Raw genomic sequence first — 25962 nt, 5'->3', positions numbered from 1 at the left:
AGCAGAAATGCACATGTATTTTCTTTCCCTTAATTTGGTAGACAGATCACATTTCAGCTGTGACATCTCTCTAGCTCTCATTAGTGGATTAAGCAGTGTAGAGTGTGTCTGTCCTGGACAGTGGCCTGTTGTGGTTTCATGGAGGTGCTGGAGTGCCACATGCATACTGAAAAGCAAAGCCATTTCTTTCAGTTTGAAGTGCTGTTCTGAGGAGAAAAAGCTGCAACAAGGTTGCAGCCCAAGTAATGGAGTTATTAATTATGGGGCTACTTTTTGGGGACATAGAGGCTTTTACCCACTTGGAGCTGAGGGAGCCCGCACAGACTTATTTCTGCAGGATGTTCATTTATCAAAGTACATGACCTGACTAGCAAACAGCTGCCAGTCTGTAGGACTTCCCTAACCCACTGAAACCCATAGCAATACTCCCACCACCTCTCTGAACAGAGGCTGCAAAGAAGCAGCAGCAGGGCCATTGCTCCTGGAGCTTGACATGAGGCAGACGCTCACAATGCTTCTGGAACACCGCAGCCACCTCTGGATGAGTTTCGGGTTTTGTTTTGGCTTTTTTTGATGTTTGCCTTATTCTCTGTGTGCCTCTTGCTTTTCCTTTTGAGTTTCTTTGCAGTGTTGCTTGCCTGCCTTATCAGCATGTCCATGTGACTTAGAGAAAACTAGGTTATGCTTTTAAATATCTCAGTTAAGATTGTTTCAAAAGGCACATTTTCTCAGATTATTCTTCACTGACATGACAGTAACATCGAAATCTGCTCTTAAAAGCTGATGTCTAAACAATCTTCTTGTGCTTAACAGCTGACAGGTAGTCTTCCCAAACACCTATGGCCTCATTAATTAACCTTCACAGAACCACCGAGACCTGTGAAGGTCCAGCGTGAGCAGCAGCAGGTTAGGTGAAGTGCCTCAGGTCAGAGGGAGCTGGGGCTGGATCCAGTCCTCCTGAGGCAGTATGAAGTCTGGTTCCTGAAGAATGTCTCTAGGTACATCTGGAAAGTTTTTATTTATTTATTTTAAAATTTTATTCTGTTTTATTGTCCAGCTATTGATTGCACAACTATTGCAGAAACAGCATCTATTTGTCCAGTGTTAAGAATAAGAAGTTTCTTAATGGACTGATGGAAAGGCTGCATGGAATGCTTACAGCTGAAATCCTCTAATGGTTACTGCAAACCTCTCCTCTCTGGTGGATATGTATTTGTACTGGGAAACTAAATTGGAGCTTCTTACTTCTGGACAGCTCCAATGAGACTTGGGTAACCTCAGCTGCAATTCCACTGGGTAACTGCAGTGCTGCCTGTGTGAAATGTCTATGCTCTTTCTTGGTCAAAGGCCAACACAAGCACCTGCCTGATACCCTCAACAAAATAACACAGGACATGAAGTGAAACCCTAGTTTGGATGCTGTCAGTATGAAATTCTGAGGTGTTTATAGCCTCAGGAGGAAAAACACTAAATGAGGAAACCTTCATTTAGAATCACAGTATCACTAAGGTTGGAAGAGACCTCGAGGATCATCAACCTGTCACCACAGACCTCGTGACTAGACCATGGCACCAAGTGCCACGTCCAATCTCCTCTTGAACACCATAGAATTGTTATGAGTTGGAAGGGACCTCAAGGATCATCTAGTCCCTGCCACAGGCAGGGACGCTTCCCACTAGCTCAGGTTGCTCAGAGTCACATCCATCCTGGCCTTAAAAACCTCTGGGTCAGACATTCTCTAGCACTGAAATACATCTGCATCTGTTGCTTTGGTAGAAAGTGCAGGGTGCCCCAGGGGAGTATCTTAATAGCACAAGGCCCTCTCTGACATCAGGTCAAATCTACAGGGTCATATAACTGAAAATCAATATTACAACGGATTGAGTGCTTCTGCCCTGTGGAGCTGATGTGCTCCTGCCCTAACAGACTTGGTGCACTCAGCAGATGCTCAGGAAGCAGAGAGCTTTAAGCCATGACAGAACAGAGAGCTTGAGCAGGAATGATGGAGCTGATGGATGGATGAGCCTGAGCTGGACTTTGCACTGGTGGTCCTGCACATGGGTTGGGGCAGCCCCAATATTGCCAGAGTCTGGGGCATGAAGGGATGGAGAGTAGCCCTGTGGAGAAGGACTTGGGTGTACTGGTGGGTGAAAAGCAGGACTGGAGCTGGCAATGAGTGCTTACAACCCAGAAGCTGACTGTGCCGTAGGCTACATCCACAGCAGCGTGGGCAGCACCTGCTATGCTGGGTCCAGCTCTGGAGTCCTCAGCACAGGAAAGAAAACAGCCTGATGGAGTGGGTCCAGAATGGACCACAAAAATCACCTGTGGGCTGGAACCCCTCTCCTGTGAGGACAGGCTGAGAAAGTTGGGGCTGTACAGCCTGGAGAAGAGACTGGTTCAGGGAAACCTTGTTGTTGCCTTTCAGTGCTTGTACAGGGTGGCACAGGAGGCTGTGAGAAAGATGGGGGCAGACTTTTTAACAAGGTCTCTAGCAGTAGGCTAAGGGCAACACTTGGACACTGAAGGAGGGCAGGTTCAGAGTAGATATGAGGAAGAATTTATTTCTGATTTTTTGATGATGGTGAGATAGTGGAACAGATTGCTCAGATAACTTGTGGATGCCCCATTAGTGGAAGTGTTAAAAATGAGTTTGCATGGAGCTTTGCACAAGGAGATGTAGTGAAAGATGTCCCTGCCTGTTGCAAGGGTGTTGGACTAGGTGATCTTTAAGGTCCAGTGCAACTCAAGCCAGTCTAGGATTCTAAGATCTACTGTTCCATATTAATTATTAGAGACATTCAGCTGACACAGTATGGGGATGAATTCTCTCCCGTGGTGACGGTTTAAAGCTGATTCACTCCAGAACCGCTGCATGGTTCACAACTCACTTCTCTATTCCTGCCTACTAACATGTACCAAAGCCCATGTCATCCAAACAGCAGAGCATGGTCATGGAGGCTGATGGTACTTGCCTTACATCCTGGCTTCTGTGGTTCTTTTGCTTAATTATTGGGAGTTGCTTGTGGAAAAGAAGATGCCTCCATTTCTCCACTCATAAAATGGAACTTCTGTTTCCCTAACTCTTGTAGTGCTTGCCAAATGTTTTCAGATAAACAGATGAAAAGGAGCTCAGAGGATGGATCTCAAGGGATATGAATTAGCTGTCAGCAGACCTTCAACTGGAGTTAATGAGATGGAGAATTAATAACCCCATGGGTGGGTCAAGCTACGCTAACTATGTACTTCTTTGCATAATTGATGATCCCCCCAGTGCAGAAATCCACTTGCTAGTGCCCTGGCTCGGGTTATGAATACTCCCTCACCTGGTGCAGCTGTAATGAATCCCTCCCTGGCCAGACGGCAGGCAGGTGCCGCAGCTCTCCATTGGGAATTTGATCCTGTTCTTGCTCCTGGGGTTGGGTTTCTCTGCAAGAAGCTGAGATGTGAAGGAGTGCTGTCTGCTCAGCTCCTAGGGAGGTGGTTCAGTGTCCAAGAGCTGAACCCAGAGCCAGGACCTGCTGCAGGATCTGAACCAGTCCTTGGGGAAAGGGTTTGAGTGCGCCAGGGGATTTCTTAGCTTCTGTGATGGAATCAACCCTCTGGTGATAAGCAGCTGAGGAAGGTTTCTAGTCATGTATGGCACAATGTCTCTGAGGAATGAAGTGAGGAGGGGGAAGTACAGCAGCTTACAAGGTAAGAATGCCAAATCTGTCTGAAAATTCTGTGATTAACACATCCAGGTGTTTGGCACAGTGGTTATCTGTTGGGTTGGGAATACATGGAATCCCTGGAAAAGAAGGTACAGAACAATCAGACCAGGGTGAGCTTCTTAAGACAAGTCTGCTTCCTAGCAAATGAGGTGTATTTTGTCAGATTGTGGCCTACTTGCTCTTCAATTTCTCCAGCATGTTCTGGGCAAGGAAATTGCTGATTCTTAGATCTTGTCTTAGTAAGCTTATCTTTGCAATGTGCCAGTTACTCCATGTTTACTAGGACCAAGAGAATTTTGCTGTAGTATGTCCTGGTCAGAGCAGGTACTTAAACTTCTGAGAAGTTCAGGACCCTCTGGTTTTGCTGTGTATTGCCTAGAATATATCCCAAGCCTGCAGGTACCTGCTCTAACCATGCATCACTTGGGAAGTGGGTGTGTGTGGCTGGCGGTGCAACTACCCCATCCCTGGGGACGGAGCAGGGGGATAAATGCAGGAGGCCACTCATGTCTCATTTTTTCTGCCACCAACTCCATCTGTGTTTTGTTGAAGACTGTTTAGAGACATTTGCAAGTAATTGATTATAATTGAGTTCAGCAATTCTCATATCCCTCCTTCTCAATGAGCATCCTGCTGCCAAAGAGCCTTCCTGGCTTCCAGGTGGTGGGCATGGTAGGACAGTTGAGGACAACACAGCAGGGCCATGGCTCATATGATAGGGCACTTGATCTTCATGGCTTGTATTGAATTTTTTTGTTAAGACATAACAATTCCCAAAGTGACAAACAAGCATTGGTCTAGTGCCTTGTCATGTGCAGTGTAAAAGGAGATAGACACATGCAGTTTCTGAAATTCTCTGCCCTCTGGGCTCTTCATATGGGACTCTGAACAGCTGAACTTTCACTCCCCACTGTTCCTCAATCAGGAGAAACCACGTGGACAGCTGCAGCAGTGAATGTGTCCTTTCTGGAGCTCCTTTGTAGGCTCCAGCGGAAAAGCATAAAAGAAATCCCTTTCAAATTTGGGACAGTAAGGTCTGTTTAAGCTCAGATTCTGAAGAATAAAAAAGCTGCATCCATCAGCCCTGAATCACCAGGAAAAGTCTTTCATAATGGTTTCTTGCACCCATTTCCATATGCACAACTGTCCTTTGCAGGGATTTCCTTCTGACTGCAAGACTGGTGACCTCCTCCTTTCTAAAAGCTCTCTTCACCTTGGTTACCTTTCAAGAGTAGCCTAGATACAGCAAATCTCTTTGGCAGCAGAAGTCCTTATTTTTGTAGCACCTGCCCAAGGATGTTGTTTCCCAGAATTAGTTCTTGCAGAATTTTCTGTAGCCAGCAATCGTTTCCCCTGTAGTGGCAGTGGGAGAAGGCACAGAGACCGTAGAGATGTTGGGCATCCTGTGGCAAAGCCCAAGCTGAGGGCAGAGAGACCATAGAGTTGTTGGGCATCATGGCTGAAGGCACAGAGACTGTAAAGATGTTGGGCATCTTGTGGCAAAGCCCAGGCTGAGGGCACAGAGATCGTAGAGATGTTGGGCATCTTGTGGCAAAGCCCAGGCTGAGGGCACAGAGATCGTAGAGATGTTGGGCATCTTGTGGCAAAGCCTAGGCTGAGGGTGCAGAGACCGTAGAGACGTTGGGCATCTTGTGGCAAAGCCCAGGCTGAGGGCACAGAGGTCGTAGAGATGTTGGGCATCTTGTGGCAAAGCCTAGGCTGAGGGTGCAGAGACCGTAGAGACGTTGGGCATCTTGTGGCAAAGCCCAGGCTGAGGGCACAGAGACCGTAGAGATGTTGGGCATCTTGTGGCAAAGCCCAGGCTGAGGGCACAGAGACCGTAGAGATGTTGGGCATCTTGTGGCAAAGCCCAGGCTGAGGGTGCAGAGACCGTAGAGACGTTGGGCATCTTGTGGCAAAGCCCAGGCTGAGGGCACAGAGGTCGTAGAGATGTTGGGCATCTTGTGGCAAAGCCCAGGCTGAGGGCACAGAGGTCGTAGAGATGTTGGGCATCTTGTGGCAAAGCCCAGGCTGAGGGCACAGAGGTCGTAGAGATGTTGGGCATCTTGTGGCAAAGCCCAGGCTGAGGGCACAGAGGTCGTAGAGATGTTGGGCATCTTGTGGCAAAGCCCAGGCTGAGGGTGCAGAGACCGTAGAGACGTTGGGCATCTTGTGGCAAAGCCCAGGCTGAGGGCAGAGCTCCTTCCATGTCTCAAGGGTTTGTGGTGTGCAGATATGCAGAGCTGGCACCTGGGCTTCAGACTGCATGCTTCCAAAAGCAGCTCCTCTAGCGCTGCACTGCTACACTCGGAGGCAGGCCAGCTGTCTGCACGTCGGAGAGAGGTTCAAGGCACTCTTCTCACTGCGTACCTCCCACAGCACGCCCAAAGCCTGCAGCACCTGCTCCAACCATACGCCTCCTTGTTGTGGGTTTGGGCTTAGGTAACACACAGCTTCTGTTCCTTTCAGGGCAAAACAGGGTGATGAATACAGGAAGCCACGTGTGTGTAATTTATTCATTCTGTCATCTCCCTGGGTTCTCTTTATTCCCTTTCTTGCTTTCTTGGAGGCTATTTGGAGACACTTGGGAACAAATCAGTAAGAGCACAGTACACACCGTGCACTTGGTGTGGTTAACTTAGATGCAGGATAAACATAATATCTCCAGCTAAATGTATTTCTTTTTTGGTGTATTCATTATCTGGTTGCAGCCAGCAGCAGCTGAGCCCAGTGACATGCAGCATGCAGTGATATGGGGTAGGCTGTGAATGTAAAAGCTTTGCTTGCCCACCCAGGCATCATGTTGGTTTTTTTCCTTTCTTTCCTGTTTTTCTCTTTTCTGGGGGGTTGGTTTTGGTCCTCAGAATAGTAGTCAACTGGAGATCAGAGTTTTCTGCCCACTGCTTTTCTTGGAGGAGTTGTGTTGGTATAGTGGATGCTGCCTGTGACAAGCCCTCCTCCAAAATATGGAGTATTTAAAATAACCACATTTGGAGCTTCTCATTCTTTTCATTTCTCCTCCCATTCTTTACTCAGGAAGAAAAAATAAGTGAGCTGTAAGTGAGTCGCAAAGGGCACTGCCCGGGAACCTCTGCCTTGAGTTGAATTGAGCTGAAGGAAAAGTGGCAGGAACTGTGCACAGCATCAGCTGCTTGGGCCTCAAATCACAGCCTTGCCTGGATAGTTTCTTATTTCAGGGGCCTGACCTTTCCACCTTGGAGGTGGAGGTGTTCCCAGTGCCTGTGTGTGTCACAGGCACACGATGTGTTCTGTCTGCTGCTGGTACACACACTGTCCCTCAGCCAGCAGGACCACTTGGCCAGCCACCTCTATTTCCCCCACAACTCAGGTGACGTGTGTAGGAACTCCCTCTCCCCTTTGAAGTTTTTATGGTAGGGATTTTCTGGTTTGGTTGGGTTTTGCCCCTTTATTGACAGTTTCTGACATTTTTGAGAGAAGGCTGTGTTAACAAGGTGAGAAGAAATAAACCACCAACCAAAAAGCATTAAAAAAAATCTCAAGGCATCAGAGGAGACCTCTTGTCATCTGAGTTAGCCAATTCTGTAAAGAACGAGCAGGAAAACATGATCCTTCTTCCTTGTTGTCATTTCCTTACAAGAAACAGCCTGGGTCCTGTGAGCAGGGGCATGCCATGTGGGGTGTGTGTGGATGTGTATTTTCACAGGGGCCTCAGCACCAAGATATGCTAAGCTCCCTGGGTCCAAGGCAGATAGGACCCTGGAAACAGGCTGGGTCTCACTCTCATGGCATGCTGGTTCATCCCCTGCCCCACCAGCCAACGCAGACTCCTGCGATCCAAGTGCCTCTTCATCTTCTATTCCAGAAATCAGGATGGTTTTAGCTGTTTTCTCCCTAATTTTGTTTTAGAAAGAGCAAAATCTCTACTAACCTGCCAACCACAACAAACAGCGGAGTATCCTGTCGCCTGTGTGTCTACCCTTGTCAGCCCTTCTCTGGTCGGGGCTTATCTCTGAGGCCGGAGCCTGGGCTGAGGTTTGGATAACTCTGCATTTACAATTTAGAATACTATAACAAACAAGCAAATAGCAGCCTCTTTCCCAGGCACACACATACACATATGCTGGTGGAGCAATGCTTAATTCTTGCCATCCGTGGGCCTGGGGGGCTGTTTATATACAGCATTGCATGTTTATATGTGGAGTTCATCTCCTCAAGTGAAGACAGATTAAGCAGCGGGGTGAGTAGACCAGTTATGTGAACTATGAGATTTCCAGCCTAGAAATACTGCCAAGACCAAGGCAGACAAATTGGTAGCACAGCAGTGTTTCTCATTAATGTACATGGAAAGTTGTGCCTTGCTGATAATGCACAACAGTGTCCTGTGGGGAGGTTTGGGAACCCATCTGGGAGGAGCTATCAGAGTTGTATTTCAGGCCGGGCTGAGACTTCTTCCTTTCCTCTATTTTCTCCTCTGAGAGCCTTGCCTCAAGAAAACCTTGCAGCTCCCCTGCACTGACATCCTGAAATCTGTGGGAATATTAGTCTGTAAATGGTAGGTTCTGCTGAATAGAGATACAATCATTGCAGCCTCCCTTCCCTCACCACAGCTGTTCCATGCCATATGTGGCTTGCTGGATACGTGGTTGTGGTTCCCATCTTCCATCCCAGCACAAATTATTTCAAACTTGAAAATAAGATTATCTGCCATAATTGCCTGTGGTGGTTTTGGTTGTTGCTGTAAAATATTGATGTTGATGGGTTGGCTTCTTTTGTGCTTTGCATGGAGCACTCTCCTATTCTCAGCTTCTCAAAACACTTCACCTTCTCCCAGAGACAGCAGTAAAGGGCCAAGAGGCTTGTGGTGATGTTGGGCTGACCTGGGACTCAGTTACTATTTCTGCTGGGAACTTCTGGGGGAAAACACTGGATGAAACAAGAGAATCATGTCTCCATGCTCTCGCTCCTAGCCAACTTTTATTTCCCCAAGATGGAGAGAAGGCAAAAACTGCATTCTTGGACCAAGTGCTTGTTTATGGCAGCATTTGGAGCAGAGGGTGTGTCTTCAATGTCTGGCACAAAAGGTTGCAGTCACCATCAAGCAAATAAAAAGAGATCTCATTGTTCAGGGACTAGAGTCAAACAAGTAAATAAAACCCCCAGTAAAGCCCAGCGATCCCTAGTGGGCTGGACTGGGAGGTGCCTTTGTGTTTTCCCTTGGAAAGTGCTTTGTGTCTTCAAATTGGCACTTGAAGTTCAGGCTTGTTCTCCCTTGCTGCTTGTGGTGTGCACCTCCAGGATGACGTGGGTATTGCCCTTAAACCACAGCTGCTATTTTTGGCTGGTGTCTCCATGAATTGGAGCTGTGGGGAAAACCCCTGATAAGGCTCCCAATTGTACCGTGGCCGCTGCAGCCGAGCGGGGTTTGTCTGCCGCTGGCCAGACAGCGTGGCTGGTTCCAGGGGTGCTTGCACTGGGACCTTCTTGCCTCTCTTTGTGTTGGAGAAGGAAGCTGGCAAAGGACTTGAATTGTTCAGAGTTGGAGAACAACAACTTCTGGCTTGGGTGGGACCTGGCTGGGGCTTTTGACTTGCTCCATCGCGATGGGCTGATAGGGATTAGTCTGCCTTGGAAGATGATCAGAGCGCAGCAAACACCTCCTTTCCTGACACAGGCTGTTTGAGCATCTCTGCAGGGCATCTCTGCATCAGATAAGCAACTTTTCTCTTACCTGGCTGAAAGGACCTGCCTGCTACGTGCGTGACAGTGTCCTATGACACTTCAGCTCTGCAGCCCCCAACATAAGAAAGAAGTGAACCTGTTACCGTGGGTCCAGAGGAGGCCACAAAGATGATTAAGAGGGTGGAACACCTCTCCTATAAGAACAGGCTGAGAGGGTTGGAACTGTTCAGCATGGAGAAGAGAAAGCTCTGGGGAGACCGGATTTTGGCCTTTCTGTACTTAAAGGGGACCAACATGAATGATGGGGAGGGACTTTTAACAAGGGCTTGTAGTGACAGGACAAGGGGTAATTTCTTTAAAGAGGGTAGATTTACATTAGATATAAGGAAGAAGTTTTTCCCTGTGAGAGTGGTGAGGCACTGGAACATGTTTCCCAGAGAAGCAAGCTGTGGATGCTCCATCTCTGGATGCACTCAAGGCCAAGTTGGAGGGGACTTTGAGCAACTTGATCTAGTGGAAGATGTCTCACCCCATGGCAGGGAGGCTGGAACTAGATGATCTTTAAGATTGCTTCCAACCCAAACCATTCTGTGATTCTCTGAAGTGGTAATACCAAAAGTTTCTGCATATTTTGAGCCATTTTGCCTCCCATTAACAGCTTTCTCACTGCCCACTAATTACTGATCTACTCACAGACTGTCATTAGGATCAATGTGGGCATGCTTCTCGGAGAGCTAAAAAGCTGTAGCTGACATGATTTTATCCTTCCCTGAGAGCATTTCCTGAGGGGGGTTATGTTGCCTCGGGATATGAATAATATGGGTCAGCTTGTCCCAAAATCAGTCTGAATTCCTTCTAGCAACTGTCATGTCTACAGCTGACATGTCGTGCCTGACTGCTGAAATGACAGAAAGGAGATAACTGTGATTCATGGAAAGCCATAGAAAAAGAGATTAAAATTAAGGGCTTGGACTTGGCATAGAGATACCACAGAAATGCCCAGGAATGAGTAAATATAGTTTTGACCTTGAAGTGGGAGTGATCTGCAGTTGGATTTGAAGATCTAAAAGGCCTCTTCCAAATTCAACAGTTCTAGGATTCCTGATTATGCTGTGTGTAAAAACTTCATGGTGCTCTATGCAGGCAGAGGTGAGCATCCCACCCTAGACAGCAGCTCCTTCACTAAGCAAACCCATTAAGATTTAAAGGCATGCCAGGACCAAACATTATCTTGCTGCTGAACTGTGTCTCAGTATGTTATGTTCCTTGATGGTCAAGTCTGGCTGGGAGAGCCAGACTCACAAGAGCAACCCTGGGTGCTTTTAGTGCAATGAGAAGGTGTTTTTGGCTTATGCATCCATGGATGCACTGGCTGATGGAGAGTAAGTGGAGGTGACCACCCAGTGCTTGGAGTGGGTTTGCACAGTGCACTAACTTGGATAGAAAACCCCCTTGGCCATCTAGTATTTTTTTCCCTTAGAAAGGCACAGTCCTTTTCTTGTGAAAAGAGAGATGGCTGCCCAGGGAGGTGGTGGAGTCACCATCCCTGGAGGTGTTCAAGAGGGACGTGGCACTTGGTGCCATGGTTTAGTCATGAGGTCTGTGGTGACAGGTTGGACTTGATGATCGTTGAGGTCTCTTCCAACCTTGGTGATTCTGTGTGATTTCTCCATAAAGACAGAACTTCCCTAGTTAAACATCCTGGCTCATCTGCTCCCACAAACATTCTCCCTTTGTTATTTGGGTTTATTTGCCAAGTTTTTCTAATGATTAAATAGGACATGAAATAGTGAAAATAGCTCTTTATGAGATTGGTTTGACTGTATAAGGATCTTAATTGTGTGAAAGCACCCTTCAGACTTGCCATCCTGTGCCAGGAGTTGCATAGCAACTACCTGCCCTCTTAGGTTCTGTCTTGAACCAAATATTTTGTATTTCCTTTTTTTTTTTTTAGTGGAAAAGATTAACTTGACTTAAAAATAGATTTTTTTTTTTGACCCTATTGAGTCATTTTTCCACTGGGAAAAATGTGTAGTTGGAGTATGACTAAACTTATCATGCATTTGATCTGACAATGGACATTTCTTGACCTATCTGATATTAATTATTTATTAAAAAAAAAAATAAAATTGGGGCAGTGGGACTAAAACTAAGGGTTGGACTGACTGATGTTCACCTCTCACCTAGTGGGTTGAGGACTTGCCCATGGCATAGTGGTTAGGGCACACCTTGAATACTGTGTCCAGTTCTGGGCCCCTCAGTTTAAGAAGGGCATTGAGATTCTTGAACATGTCCAGAGAAGGGCAACAAGGCTGGGGAGAGGCCTTGAGTGCAAGCCCTATGAGGAGAGGCTGAGGGAGCTGGGGTTGTTTAGCCTGGAGAAGGGGAGGCTCAGGGGAGACCTTATTGCTCTCTACAACTACCTGAAGGGAGGTTGTCGCCAGGTGGGAGTGGGGGTTGGTCTCTTCTCCCAGGCAACCAGCACCAGAACAAGAGGACATAGTCTCAAGCTGTGCCAGGGGAAGTTTAGGCTGGAGGTGAGGAGAAAGTTCTTCACAGAAAGAGTTGTTAGCCATTGGAATGTGCTGCCCAGGGAGGTGGTGGAGGTGTTCAAAAAGGGATTGGACGTGGCACTTGGTGCCATGGTTTAGTAGTCATGAGGTGTTGGGTGGTAGGTTGGACTTGATGATCTCTGAGGTCTTTTCCAACTTTATTGATTCTATGATTCTATGACAATGCACTTTTGCAGTTTACTCTTCTGCCCAAAGGGTGCTCCCCTGCTCCCTAGAGGAAAAGCTGCTTTGGCAGGGATCCTGTGGGAGTGTAACCCATAGTGGGGGATCCTGTGAAGAGTTCCACCTGGTGTGAGACATGTATGCATTTGTATGGGACCATCTCTCAGGTGAGGTCTTTAACTGCTGGCTTGGGAGATAAAAGAGACATTTCTCCTCCAGCTGTTGTTGATGGAGTCTGATCTTTTGGAGTCTAATTCTTTTCTTGTCTTTGCCAAAGTTCCCCAAGCATTTTGCTGAGGGACAAACAAAACATTCTATCTGAGCCACGTTTTTCAGTCCAACAAGGAGGGGAAAAAAACTACTTTTGAGTCACTGTGAAATCACACCACTTAAAAATTGGTTCTCTTCCTGGCCCTGTTTGCAGGAGCCAGAGCAAAGCACTACTGATTTGCACAGCCCTGTTTTAAAACACATGGTCAGAGTGGGAAGGAGCAAGGAAAAAGAAGCTTTGTGTTCTTCACATGCCTTGTAACCTGAAGGTACTTTGCCAGCCCTGTTACATCTCCTTTTGGAGACTTGCTGTTTCCACATGGCGTAGGAGAATTGGGAGGTGGAGGCTGTCTTCTGAGTACTGAGGGACACCAGTGGAAAGAGTTTGCAGGGATGAAAGAATTAAGAGCGGGCTGATGAGAATCATTTGGCTGAATGACAGCTAGTGTGAAGGAGATGAAAACTTCTCACAGATGCTCATGGCAAAGGCTAGCACCTGATGTGAGTTACACCAGAGCAGTTTTTCTCAACTTTAAAAAACCCCTTTGGCTCTTCTACCTTAGTGTGACCTCTTAAGTTAGCACCCCAGGTCCTCCAGGGTGGGGAAGAAATAGCTGCAGCGATGGGCAGTGGGTGTAAATAACTCACCCCCTGCTCTGGAGGAGTTGAGTTGTGGCTGACAGCGAAGGCAGTTCCCACATCCCTAATTAGTGTGATCGCTTGTAGCTTTCAAGCACAGCTGCTTCCCCTCCTAAACCTAAAGAAGCTGTGGAGCTACCAGCAGCACAGTCCTACAGTGGTCCCCTCCTGTTGCCCCACGGGAGCACCATGCACGTGGACTTCCATCCTCGCTCCTCTGGATCCATTACCCATATTGAGCAGAAAAGAATGGGTGCTGGGAACTGCACTGAGGTAAAACAGGAGAAACTTGCCCCAGGATGTCTAAAGTGCTTGGTCAAAGGAAGGTGTTGGCTGTCCCCATGCTTTACACACTTTTGATGAAACTGAAATCCCTAGAGCTCTTGCTCTGGTTTTAATTCTCTCAAGGCAGCTCAGCCATAGCTCATATTATTGCCCATGAGCCCCTCTCCATCTCACTTTCTGCAAGCTGTATAAATATCCATTCATGACAGAACCTTCACCTTGTGCAAATATGTTTATATCCAGTCATGTCTGTTTTCTCTCGTGAGGTTTCTCTGTGAAACCCATTAGGGGAATGAGTCTCTCATCCCCTAGGGCCCCTGCAGATTTTTCTTTGGGGGTGCCACCTCTGTCTTTGTGTTTTGCATTATGCCTTTTCACATTTGTTTTTCTTTTAGGCTAAACAGATAACCTTGAGACCCAGTGTGACTTTCTTTCTCTGTTACTCCTTTTGCAAGATCAGGGGGCTCTGTGAAATATGTATTCTGCAGGGGTTGTGAAGAAAAATAAAAATTCCAAGTATCCCTGAGGAGGGGAAATAAAGGCAGCAGCAGGGATTTGTTAACATTTAGGCAGAATAAGCCAAGAGACTGACACTGTCCAGATGGAAAGACCCACTTCCTGGCTGTAAAGATAACTCGCTAAAGGAAACATTAGCTGTGGCTGCATTGGCAATGAGAAACACAACCGCTGCCAAGAATGCACCCCAAGCCCGGTGGGAGCTGCCTCTTTTTCTTTCCCTTGTGCTAGGGGTTCAAGTTTACTTAGTTGGGAAATATGTCTAATGTTTCCTAAACAGAAAATGGTGGCCTGCTAAGTAAAGCATTCACAGGGACTCACGAGAGCTTGGGGTAGTTTCCTGCTGTGCGAGAGGCTTTGGATGACCTTGGGGAAGTGGTGTAGGTCTGGGTTCACTACGGTGTAGGTGCCCAGCTCCTTGCTGGAATTGCTGGCACTGGTCCACTGTATCGTGGCTGGGAGCTGCCAGCTGTGCCCAGGATATTGGAGACATGAGCTTGTCATGGAAACCTCTGTGCCAGATGTCTGCACAGGGTACTGGAGGCTGCTTATCCTGAGCAGCTTTATGGTGTCTCAGCTTGGTGATGCCCAGACGCACGGCAATCTAGGTGTGGGATTTTATAGTTGTGTCTCTCTGCAGCAGGTATTTCAGAACTTCCCTTAAGAGGATGCTGATTAACAAAAGGGGGAGGTAGATGTGAACAAATAGCTAAGGTTTTTAGCTTTTATTGGAGAGGGGTGAGGGGGGTTATAGACAACAGAGTGTTTGCTTGCTTAACCCACTCAGAGCTTACTTCAGAGTGGGAATAGCTGAACTGGCTGTGCTAATGCTTCTGTTGCAGCCAGCGGGCAGAAGATCTGATGAGATTATGCTTGTCTGTGTAGTGTTCCTTCTTCAAGGTATTCAATAGCCTTTTAAGCTACCAAATTAACTGAGCAAATTGAACACAAGGCCAGGGATCAAGATCTATTGGCTTCTAATTCAATGTGGAGGTGAACACAAGATGTATTGCAGTGTGTGTTTACCTCTCCAAATTTAGACCGCCTCACTATGACATCCATAGCACATTAAATTCACTTACTCAGAATGACTGAATTCATCACAGTCCTGGTGCTTGGTTCCAGCTGGTGGGTGTGCCTCAGACTGTAGGTGTTTCACAGCTTTTTCTTTGTTGCCATGGCAGGGATAAATACTTTAATGCGCTTGGGTTTGGATGGTTGAGGTTTTCCTGAATGTCAGCTCAAAGAGATAGGAGAAATGTGTAAGATAAATTGGGGGTTTTTGTTTCTGGGTTTTGGCTTGGTTTGGGATTTTTTTTGGGGGGGGGATTGGTTTTTTTTGTTTAGGTGGTGTTTTGTGATGGTTTTGTATTTGTGTTTGGTTTTGTTGTTGGGTTTGGGGGCGGTTTTTTGGAATCAAGTTGAGTGCTTTGTTTCCACCTGGGAACCTCTCCTTGTTAAGTAGGCATGGCTCTGAGTGCCACAAGTTGAATGTTGGAGAACTCCTCTGTCTGAGGTTTATTTTGATATGGTTTTTTATAGAAGTTTCTGAATTTTGGGTGTTTTTTTTCTCTCTAACAGATCTGAACCCAAGTGCTTCTTGATCATCTTAGCTTTACAGACAAAAGGATGTAAACAGTTGCACCAAGCGTGTAGCTGCTTTGGGAAAAGTAAGATCCTGCAGGAGTGTTTGCAGGGGAATGAGGATGGATAAATTCTCTTCTTCAGGATGAGGGGTTTGGTGTAGTTTCCCTGTTTCTCAGTGTTACAAAAGCAAGCCAATGAAACAATCCTCTGATGCAGCCTTGTACCTGAAATGGTGTTCTCAGCCATCCTTTCCACCAAAGTGTTGGCTGCTCATCCAAAGTGGTGGCTGCTCATGACAAAGCACTTCAGGCAGATGCTCCACACAAGCTATGGCTTTTCCAGCCTTGATGTAGGCAGGAGCTGTATCAGAAGCCTATGGCTTCTCGCCTTCCCTCCTCCTCTCGCCTTCCCTCCTCCTCTCGCCTTCCCTCCTCCTCTCGCCTTCCCTCTTCCTCTCGCCTTCCCTCCTCCTCTCGCCTTCCCTCCTCCTCTCGCCTTCCCTCCTCCTCTCGCCTTCCCTCCTCCTCTCGCCTTCCCTCCTCCTCTCGCCTTCCCTCCTCCTCTCGCCTTCCCTCCTCCTCTCGCCTTCCCTCCTCCTCTCGCCTTCCCTCCTCCTCTCGCCTTCCCTCCTCCTCTCGCCTTCCCTCCTCCTCTCGCCTTCCCTCCTCCTCTCGCCTCTTCTTTTTTTTGTTGGGGGGGTGGGGTCAGGTCACTCAAAATCTTCTGTCACTTTCTCACAAGCTGAAAGCAGTCCAGCCACTCTGCTTTTCTATTTATGATTTTTTCTATTGTCCTGTCAAAGTTGGTTAGAATCTGGCATGTCATGAATTCCCTATTGTCTTCTGGTCCCCTTTTAAGAGTATAATTTGTCATGCTGAGATCTGGAACAGGTCCATGTTGCACTTGCTGGTGCTTTGTCACCCCTTGTAGCACAGAAGGCTGAGCTGGGACAGTCTGACAGTGACCAGAGTGTCTTTACTGTGGACTGGGCACTTATTTGCTACTCAAATAGTAGATTTTTCTCTCTTCTGTGTGTTTGGTTGGTTGGTTGGTTGGTTTTTTTTCTCTCCCCATCAGACATGCCACAGAAGTTTTGTAAGTAACTCATGAAGTTGGTAGGAAGAACCTGGGGTCCCATTAGTTTTGAGGTTGCAGGGGAAAATAGCTTTTGTTTCTTGAAAAGGATTCTTCTGCCTGGCAGAAATAGCTGCATGGTGTGGGTCAGTGTGATATGACTGGTAGTCCTCCTAGGAAGGAATAAACCAATAAATGTTGCAAGTCCAAGTGCCAGGAGAAAGGAACAGGGAAAAAGTGAGGGCAGAGAATATTGCAGATTAGAACTGAAACGTGAGAGCTGCTACAGGATTGTGGGTAAGAGGATGGGCAGCTGATGTTTCAGTTCAGAAAGAACCTAGTGGGGATATGGAGGGAGAGGATCAACTGGTCAAAGTGACAGAGTAAGGACAACACTGTAGTGGTGTTGTGGTTGCACATCAGTGGGTCCAGGGCTTGGTTTGCCCAGCATGGGAAGGGAGATGGGTTGCTCCCTGAGTGACAACACTGTTTTGCTGGACTTTACAGGAAAGACAGAGACATACAGGGCTGGTTTCCAATGCAACAACTCTACAAAGTCAAGTGGAACACAAAACTGGGGCTGTTCTTGGAGCAGAAAATGTTGAACTTGCTAACAGAAGTCACACATGAGAGGGTTTTGCTGGGCCTTTGTGGGGAGTCCCCAAGGGGCTAGGACAGACTGATGGAGCTGCTGAAGTTTAGTACTGGTCATGTGTGAGCTGGGAATGATGCTTGTCAGTAAAGAACAGAGTTGTATCTATTGGATGGATCTTCACTGAGAGCAGTAAAACCTTTATTAACTCTTTTCAGCCACTTCCATTTACTGTGCCACATAGCTGACCTTCCACAAACAATCTGTAAGAATCAAGCACCCTACAAAGAGCGTTCATATGCCTTCAGGGGAGTTCATGCTTGGCTGCAGCCACAAACCCTCCTTGTGCTCTGGTTTGTTTAGTGCTAGAATGTCAGCAGTGCTAGCCCTGGGATTTCATCATCAGGCTGAAAATGTCCTTCCCAGGGCAGAGACTCCTAGTGCTGCCCCTTCCAAGGTTACATGGTTCCCGGGTTACCTGGGAATCGTGTGTGAGGCTGTGGAGGAGTGCACAGGGGCACACATATCTGTATGCCAGTGCCTGTCACTCACAGGTCTGTCCATAAAATGGTTTGTGTTTACAGTGAGATTCCTGGGGTTGTGAGGGCTTTTATATCAGCTGGAGAGGAAAGGAGAGGTGGGAGCTGGTCTGCATGGGGCTGCTCTGTGCGTGTGGTGTGTGTGAGAGCACTGGGACACACACTGCAAGAAGAAAGGCAAAGAGGTGGAAATAGGGAGACAGTTGGAGGCTGGGGTGGTTGGGAGAGCAGAAGAAGCCACGGAGGAGGTTCCAGCTGTGGACCAGACCCAGGGCTGACTACAGCTTGTCCAGCACTATTGTGCTCTGGGCAGGGCTCATGGCTCTATCTGCAGGCAGATCTGATCTGCTATCAAGTCTTTAGCTGTTTCAAACCTTGTCTGCTTCCCCCACCACATGCAGTCCATGCTGTGTTTCTCCCCTTCTGCCCCTTCAGCCCACTGATGTCATGGCACTGGGACTGCTTACGATTAAGGAAAGGCTTGTGAGTTTCTTGTGCATGTGCCTCTAGGGCATTAAGAGGAGCTTCCATGAGACAACCTGAAAGTCTTTTACCCACCACATAAACAGAGGACCCTTGGCATCTCGTGCTTGCTCTCAAACATCTGCTCAGCAAAAGATGGGGGGTGGTTGCTTGACAGAAGGTGAAACAACAGGGTTTACTGGAACCTTTGAGCTGAACAACTTTGCTGAGGTTTGGAGTGGAGCATGTGACAGCCCCACTGGCTCCCTGTTTTACCAGATCCATTTTCCAAGAGTATCTACCTCAGGCCAAGGGAGTTCTCCCAACTGCCTGGTCTTCACTGACAAAGCTGTGCTCGTGGCTTTTGGGGCTGGGTCTGAGCTTGTGCCAGTTGGCACTTTCCAGCTCCAAACTGTTATGATTTGCTCCAGATGGTGTGTGTGAGCTGCCATGACCTGAGTTAGCCAGTTGCTCAGCTCAAGATCTTGCTCCTGGCATTTCATATGCAACCATTCACAGCATGGCCTATGGAGTATGAAAGGAGAAGGCGTTGGGCTTTTGTGTACTCCCAAAAATCAATGTTGCTGCCCACTTCAGGTTGCAATCACTTCCCAAAGAGTGTCAGGGTCAGAATAAAGAGGTTGTTAGGTTGTTACCCCAAAGAGTTTACAGCTGGACTGGAAGCATAATGCTGAAAGGGTGGAGGCTGGAGAGACTAATGGCAAAGTGTCAGTGATCTCAAGTTCAGACTGCAGTGCCCTGCTTTGTGTTTAGACTTGGGTTCTCTGCTTTCTCTCCTGTTTTCCTAATGCCTTCTGAAGGGGAAATGGATGTTTATGAGGAATGTTTTGGGCAAAGAGCTGGGACAAGTTGGAGGAACAACTTGCAGTGCCAGGGAAGGGATTGAGAATCATGGCCTGGGATGCAAGGAAGCTAGTGGATGAGGCCAGGGAAAGAAGCAGAAAAGCGAAAAACACTTCTAGGAAGGGAATTTGCTGCCTTTGGTGACTCCTTGTCTTGACTCTGCTTCACAGCAGCCAGCCTCTATGTGTTCTCTGTATTTCCTTCATCTGCCACCTCCTCTTCACCATCACTCTTGGGAAAACCTATTGGTCCCTCTCACCATGAGGCTCCTCATAGCAGCACTTAATAATCTCTTAAGTTTTAAAAGCTCAAGAGAAGCAGAGAAGTGCAGCAGAGAAATGGGTACGTGCTTGGCTAGCAGTGAACTGTGGGATCCTACTAGCCCAACTGGGCTTGAGAGGATGCCATGGGAGATGGATGATATACCATATACCATGTATGCAGGAAAATTAGGATGAGCTGTCAACAGAGAAGGTGACATGGGTAATCCTTTGTTACTTAAGGAGTGAAAAATAACCTTATCTTCATGCCTGGATCTGAGGATACTAAGTGCCTCTAGAAACAGTACCCACATGCATGAATGCTCTTGGATCTCTTCAGGCTTCCCATATTGACAAGGAAAGTAGATGCTTCAAATGTATCACATTTCTCAGGAAGTAAAGTTAACCATTTGGGTCCCAGCAGCACTGACCTTAGAATGGTCAACCACACACTAGTGGATATAGTTGTGCTGGGCTTGGAGAGATTGGTCCTTCCTCACGGGATCCTACAGCCTGTGGTTTGCACAGTTTGTACTGTGCTTTCCTTGGTGGAAGCAGCTGGGCAGTCCAGGTTTTATGCAGGCTTGTGCAGGTCCTGCAGAAGAGCTTCTTCAGGGCTTTCTCTCATTTTGTTTGCGCTGGTAAGCTCAGTGCAAGCAGCGGATGAAGATGCACAATCTATTTGAGGTTTCGGCTGAGATCTTCCCATGCCTGAAAGGCAATCTGCCTGACTTAGCACTCCCAAGATGCTGCCAAGCACAGCAAAGCAAGAGGAAGTGCCTCCTGCCTGCATAAACAGAAGGCCAGCAGAAAGAAAGCCAAGCTTAATGCTTTATGAGGCACTTCAGTGCTGCGGCTCTAGTTGTGTTTGGCCTAGGAGCAACGCTACAGCCCCATAAATCAGCTGTCTTCCTCCAGTGAAAGCAAGAGTTGGGCTTGAACCCTACAGCATGCTGCATGCTTTGTCTTGAAGGTATCTAGGGGAAGAGTAGAGGTGCTGACCCTTGTGCCCTTCTTTGCACTGTATAAAGGAAGTCTGAAAACGTGCATATATGTTAAGGCTTTTTCCCCTGTTTGTGTTCCTGAGTAGGAAAGACAAACGGGTACCACCGTGCTCCTGATTCTCTTGCCTTCTGACAAGGAGAATGTCAGAAGGAACCCAGAATATTTTCATTGCAAAGGGCAAAGAAAAATCTTGAATATAAAATCTCTTTAGCCTGACTTGAAGTTAATTAAGCAAGTGAGGAAAGCATCCCTTCCTCTCCTCCATCTTCCTTCTGTGCCTGCATGTACGTGTGTTAAGGGTTCTTTCTCCTCCTGATTGCCGAGTCTCCTGTTGTTCATCTCCTCCCTGCTGGTTCTTTTGGGACCTCCAAGAAATTTTTCTGGCAACTCTGAGGAGATGAGATCTGACAGCCAAAGGAAAGGTCCCTGACCTCTCCCTCGTGCTGACACACACAATAGGTACCGTGGTGTCAGCGGTGAGCTCAGGCCCGCGACGCCTCTCCCCTGTGCAGCTTGCGTCTCGGGGAGGTGAACTCCCAGCCACGCAGCAGCTTTGCAGACACGCCAGGCTCCAAGGGGAAAACAGAGTGGGTGGATTTTTGAAAAGGGCTAAGATTAATCTGACAACCTCTGCAGCTATAGATAGATGTCTGATAAAGCTGCTTATTGTGGGGCGTAGGCAGAGGAGAGGGATTTTCACCCCCAAGTGGATCATAAAAGATGCAGTAAAGGCTCTGGTGTCCTGATGGCTTTGTTGAAGGACTCTCTCCCCCCAGGGGGGAGCATGTGTTCTTCAGTATATGCAAGTAATGAAGTATGTGCTGGGCTATACAGGCACAGCCAGAACTGTGATGAGGACAGTTTCTTGCATACTAGGAAGGGATTTCTTGCTTGTTTTAGCTCATCTGTGTCAGAACAGACTGGCTTTCTTATGTCCATGCTTCATCTTCTCTGCATTCAAACAGTGCCTGCACTCCTTAGGCAGCACATCTGTTAGCTAGCCAACCTCTGGTGAGGCTTCCTCTCGCCCTGTCTGACCCTTGATTGTTACATGCTTTTTGGGTAGGTTTAGACTGGACATTAGGAAAAAAAAAAGTCACAGAAAGAGTGGTCAGGCATTGGAATGAGCTGCCCAGGGAGCTGGTTGAGTCACCAACCCTGGATGTGTTTAAAGGCCATTTGGATGTGGTGCTTGGGGATACAGTTTAGGGGCGAACTTTGTAGGGTAGGGTTATTGATTGGACTTGGTGATCCTGAGGGTCTTTGCCAACCTGACTGTTTCTGTGGTTATCTCAGCCATCTCTGTCCTCTGTGGTAATTCTTCTTGTTGAAACATTGCCACTGGAGAGCTAAATTTTTGCATACATCCTTTGTTTCTGTAGGTGTAACCTGCGGAGGATGTGAGGACTGTGCACCAACAGTTCAGACATCTTTAGCGTGTGTGTGACCTGTAGACAGATTTCAACAGAAGGACAGGACATTTAAAATAGCTTGATGTAAAATTGACACCAATCTGTCTCTTTGTGGCAGCAGGCTGGAATAATAACGTTTCCAAGCAGGTGAGGAAAGCTGCCTGATGTGGAATTTGAGTGCGATGGTGACTGATGTGGATTTTGAAGCTGTTCCAAGGAGAGGACATGTATAAGTAAATCCTCTGGCAGCTCAGCAGCAGAGTGGCTTAGTGCCTGGGTGAATGACTGCAAGAGTAGAGATCTCAAGCATAATAAAGTCTCAGACTCTGTAGCAAGAAGATGCATTTGTGAAACATGTCAGGCTCCAAAAATCAGCCCCCACCATGTAACCAAGCCCAGGGCTGAGCGCGCCCTGAGCAGCTGGCCCTATAACTGTGGACCATGCCCCAGAATGAACTCCACAAACCATCCCTGTGGCTTTGTGGTGTTGCAGGAGGGACATCACGGCCATGCAGTGTGTGTAGAAGCCAGAGCATCCCTGGGAAGAGGGGGAGGGTGCCCAAAAGGCATGATCTGTTTTGCAAGCATGCCACTGAGCCTGTGGTCTTCCCTGCTTTTACTCAAGAGTTATTCAGAATCGCAGATGGTAAATAGAGAGGCACCTGAGTCGAGTGCTGGATTGTCGTCTCCTGAACGGCTTTGTTTCTGCACTGGTAGCTTTACAGTCAGGCAGGATAAGAATGCAAAGAGGAAATCTGTCAAACAGACCTTTCTAAATCGCTGTCAGTGAGTGGCAGGAGACGAGCCAAGGAGATCCTGTTCTTGTCAGCCTCATTCAAGTAACGTGCTGTCCTCATTCAAGGAGAGCCCTTGTCTTTTTCAGCTGCGTGTAGGTTGAACCAAATAGTAAGTCTTGTCAATGATTGATTTTTGTGTTACTGCAAATGATTGAAATGTGGCCAAGTGACAGGAGAAATAGCATGCACCGCTTGAAATGGGTGAAAAATGAATAGGGGAATAATTGGTTTGTGAATTGTATCCTCCCTGTATTCGGCTGAAGTTCCAGGTCTCCATCACGTGCTGGCCTGGCTTGGTAAGGCACAGGAAGAGGAGATGAACGCAGCCATGAAGGCTGTGCACAGGCAATGTTAGTGCTGCACATGTCCTGCTGGCTGATTGATCACCTCTCCTCACTGTACCTTTTGCTGCACGTTTGCACATGCACTGGTGGAGAACTTGTAGCAGCTATGAATGTCAGCAGCTTTGCATCTGGGACCGGTACCTGGTGTACATAGTAGGAGGTTGTGGGTGAAGGAGGTTTCAGTCTTTCCTCTTCTCTTAAACCAAGGTTTTTTTGGTGTCATTTTACTGTCAGTCCAGTATTAGAAACAAAGCAATAGGCAGCCCGAGTCCCTGGGATGGTGACTTGGGCTTCTGGCCTCCCAGCCCAGCAGCAGGGACAGGACCACAATGAAGGATGAGATCCCAGGACCGAAGAGCACTGGCCCAGATTCAGATGCCCTAATTTCCATCTTTGTCCCTGTCTGATGTTGGCAGATGCTGCTGAAAGCTGTGGGTCTTCTCACGGACCACACTAGGCTGGGAAATGAGGCAGAATTTAGGTCAGCTGAACGTGGGCCAAAGGGTGTCTAACTATTTGATACAGTTCATCTGTTTGAGGATGCATCTTCCTGCCTGAGAATGTGGCATCTGCTTCCTGGTGGAGGGAAGAGAACAGGCGCTTCCTGCTCAGCAGATTTTCTCCAGCTGGATGAAAAAAATGGTCTCTGTCATGGCCTAGGGGACACAGAGATACAAACAGTGAGTAGCAGGCCAAGAGATGTGTGTGAGCACACAGAGATTAGGTGAGATGGTGTAGCAGCAGTGATCCCTCTTCCCAAGTTACAGTCTCAGAGTCTTTTCTGTCCTCAATGGTAATTATACTTCAGAAAAATCACCCTTAGACATCTCCTCACACTTTTGTTTGAGGTCCATGAGATGCTTTGTGAAGATGGGGATCATCATCTCCAATTGCAGGTGCCAAAACTGAGGTCTTCAACTCTTACAGATCAAAAGGGTAGTACTGATGCTGCCACAGACCTCTGCTTCCACAGTGGTGGTTCTTGTACACTTGGCCAAGCCCACCCACAGCTCACCTTTCTGGGCTGGAAACGGTTAAATTGCAAAGCTTCTGAGGAGAAAACTACTTGCCTGAGGTCTGCAAACCTCATTGGAAAAAGTTTGGTTTAAATTTAGCACAGTGTGCTGCAGGCAGGTCCTGAGGTTATGGTCCAGGATTTCCAGGGATTAAGTAAAGTAGGGCACAAATTACCTGGGTCACGGAAGGTCACCTACTGCTTTAGACTTGTTTCACAGCACTCTCTGCTCTGCTTCTGTCAGAGCTGGTGCCCTGAAGCTGTGGGAACATAGGACATGCTGTGTCACCTCACCACCCAGGACATAAACCCATTTCCCCCAAATAGTTTGGAAAAGTAAAGAAAAGTTGCTTCAGTGAAGCTTAATAAAAAGTAGTCAGTGGAGAAAGAGTTTGGGAAGGGCATCTGTTGTGGTACTGGCTCTTGGTCTGAGCTTGCTATATCTGCTGAGAAGACCAAGCTGTTTCAATAATCATGGAACAGATTGGACTGCAAGGGACCTTTAAAGGTCACCTTGTCCACACTGCCTGCAATAAGCAGGGACATCTTCAATTAGATCAGGTTTCTCAGAGCTCCATCCAACCTGACCTTGAATGGTTCCAGGGATCAAGCATCAATCACCTCTCTGGGCATCCTGTGTCAGTGTTTGACTACCTTTGTAATTTTTTTTTTTCCTTATAGCTAGGCTAAATCTCTCCTCTTTTAGTTGAAAACTATCCCCCCTTGTCCTGTCACAACAGGTCTTGTTCAAAAGTTTGTCCTCATCTTTGTTACAAGTGCCCTTTAAGCACCAAGGGGAGTTTGCTGGCTGCATGGAAAAGCAAGTCCATATATATTCCTTGATCACTGGATGCTTAAGTCAAGAAAGGGTTCATGAATCTCTTCTGTTGACTGCATCTTCTGGTTGCTGTAGCATTCATCACTGCTCAGCAGAGAGAGATTACATTAGCCCTTCAGGTGGATACTTACATGGAAGTGGCACTGAGTCCAGCCTCTGGTTCTCAGCAATGATCTCCCTTGTCCCAGAGCTCACCCTAGATGCACACTGATTTGTGTTCCTCAACTCTCACCCAGCCTTCAGCTCCATTAGGGAGATGCTCTCAAACCACTGTGGCTCCAAGGGTTAAATGAAATTTTGTGTTGTTCAGAGCCAGGGTCTGATGTGGGTCCAGAGATGTTGTAGGGTCTTGTCCGCCTTGCACTCCGTGGCCATGCTGCTAGCAGTATAGCAGCAGCAGGCAGCTTGTGGCATGCCGCCTGCATGAATATTTGTGCTGTTTCTTGGCCAGAATTTGGACTGAGCTCCAATCTGCCACAGCTCATCAATGCCTCCTCCAGCCAGTGTAAAGCTAGCTCCAGACATGGCTCCATGAACTGCAGCTGAGCTGCTGGTTGACTGCTCTGAAGCTGCCCCTGCGAGTGCCTTGTGTGCTGGCTTGGAAGGAAGTCCCCAGACGCTTAAATGGGGACATCATTAGCACAGAGCAGTGGACAAGGAGGGGATGGTGGATAAGCCAGCTGCAGTGTGTGAAGGCAAATGGAGTAGATGGCAGAGGGGACCTGGAGGGTTTGTCTAGAGAGTGGCTGTATTTTGGTTTATTATACACAGTTGCTCGTGGTTCAGCTGTGGAAACAAAGTTCTTTCACACCTTTTATCTCTCTCCTTCTTGGTTTCTGTCCTTTCTTTGGAGGCTTTCCTGGTTCTGTCATGCAGGAATATGTCATCTAAATCCAGCCTGTGTCTTTCAGGGGTGGCTCCTGAATTCTGCCAGGTACCTGAGAGAAGAACCCCCTGTACTCCGGGATCTGGAGTATCCCCTTGCAGCCTGGTCTGGCCAGGACCAGCAGCCCCTCTTGGGGCTGATCTGAGCAGCAAGGCCAGGCAGGGCTGGAGCCACTATGGAGCTGGTAGGTGTCAGAGACAGCAGCCCAGCGGGTAGGGGACTGTTTGTTTTCAAGATGAAAATAATTAGGCACCTTTCATGGGATGTGGAATGTTTCCACTGCAGCTGCCTCGCAGAGCTGACACTGGGCTGTGTTGGCTTGACAGCTGTCAGTCATAGTATCTTGATGTGCCAATCAGCAAGTTTCATCAAGGGGTTTGAGATTAGTTGTGAGGACTCCTGTGGACAAACCCAATCCTGTTTAGTTACCTCCTCCTGTCCATGAGAGCTTGAAAGGTACTGGGGCAG

At 47.6% G+C, this 25962-nt stretch overlaps 1 protein-coding gene across 1 annotated transcript in view; it reads left to right on the top strand.

Moving 5' to 3' along the window:
• The first annotated feature begins 3564 nt into the window (after window positions 1-3564).
• NEURL1B (neuralized E3 ubiquitin protein ligase 1B) overlaps window positions 3565-25962 on the top strand; it is a 99650-nt gene continuing 77252 nt past the window's right edge. Inside the window, exon 1 of the mRNA XM_054168448.1 lies at window positions 3565-3696. Coding sequence (XP_054024423.1) covers window positions 3636-3696 — 61 coding nt within the window. The 5' untranslated portion in view covers window positions 3565-3635. The remainder of the gene's footprint in view (window positions 3697-25962) is intronic.

The sequence above is a fragment of the Dryobates pubescens genome, chromosome 16 (assembly GCF_014839835.1).
Source record: "Dryobates pubescens isolate bDryPub1 chromosome 16, bDryPub1.pri, whole genome shotgun sequence".
NCBI lineage: Eukaryota > Metazoa > Chordata > Aves > Piciformes > Picidae > Dryobates > Dryobates pubescens.
This window is presented reverse-complemented; position numbering and strand designations above follow the sequence as displayed.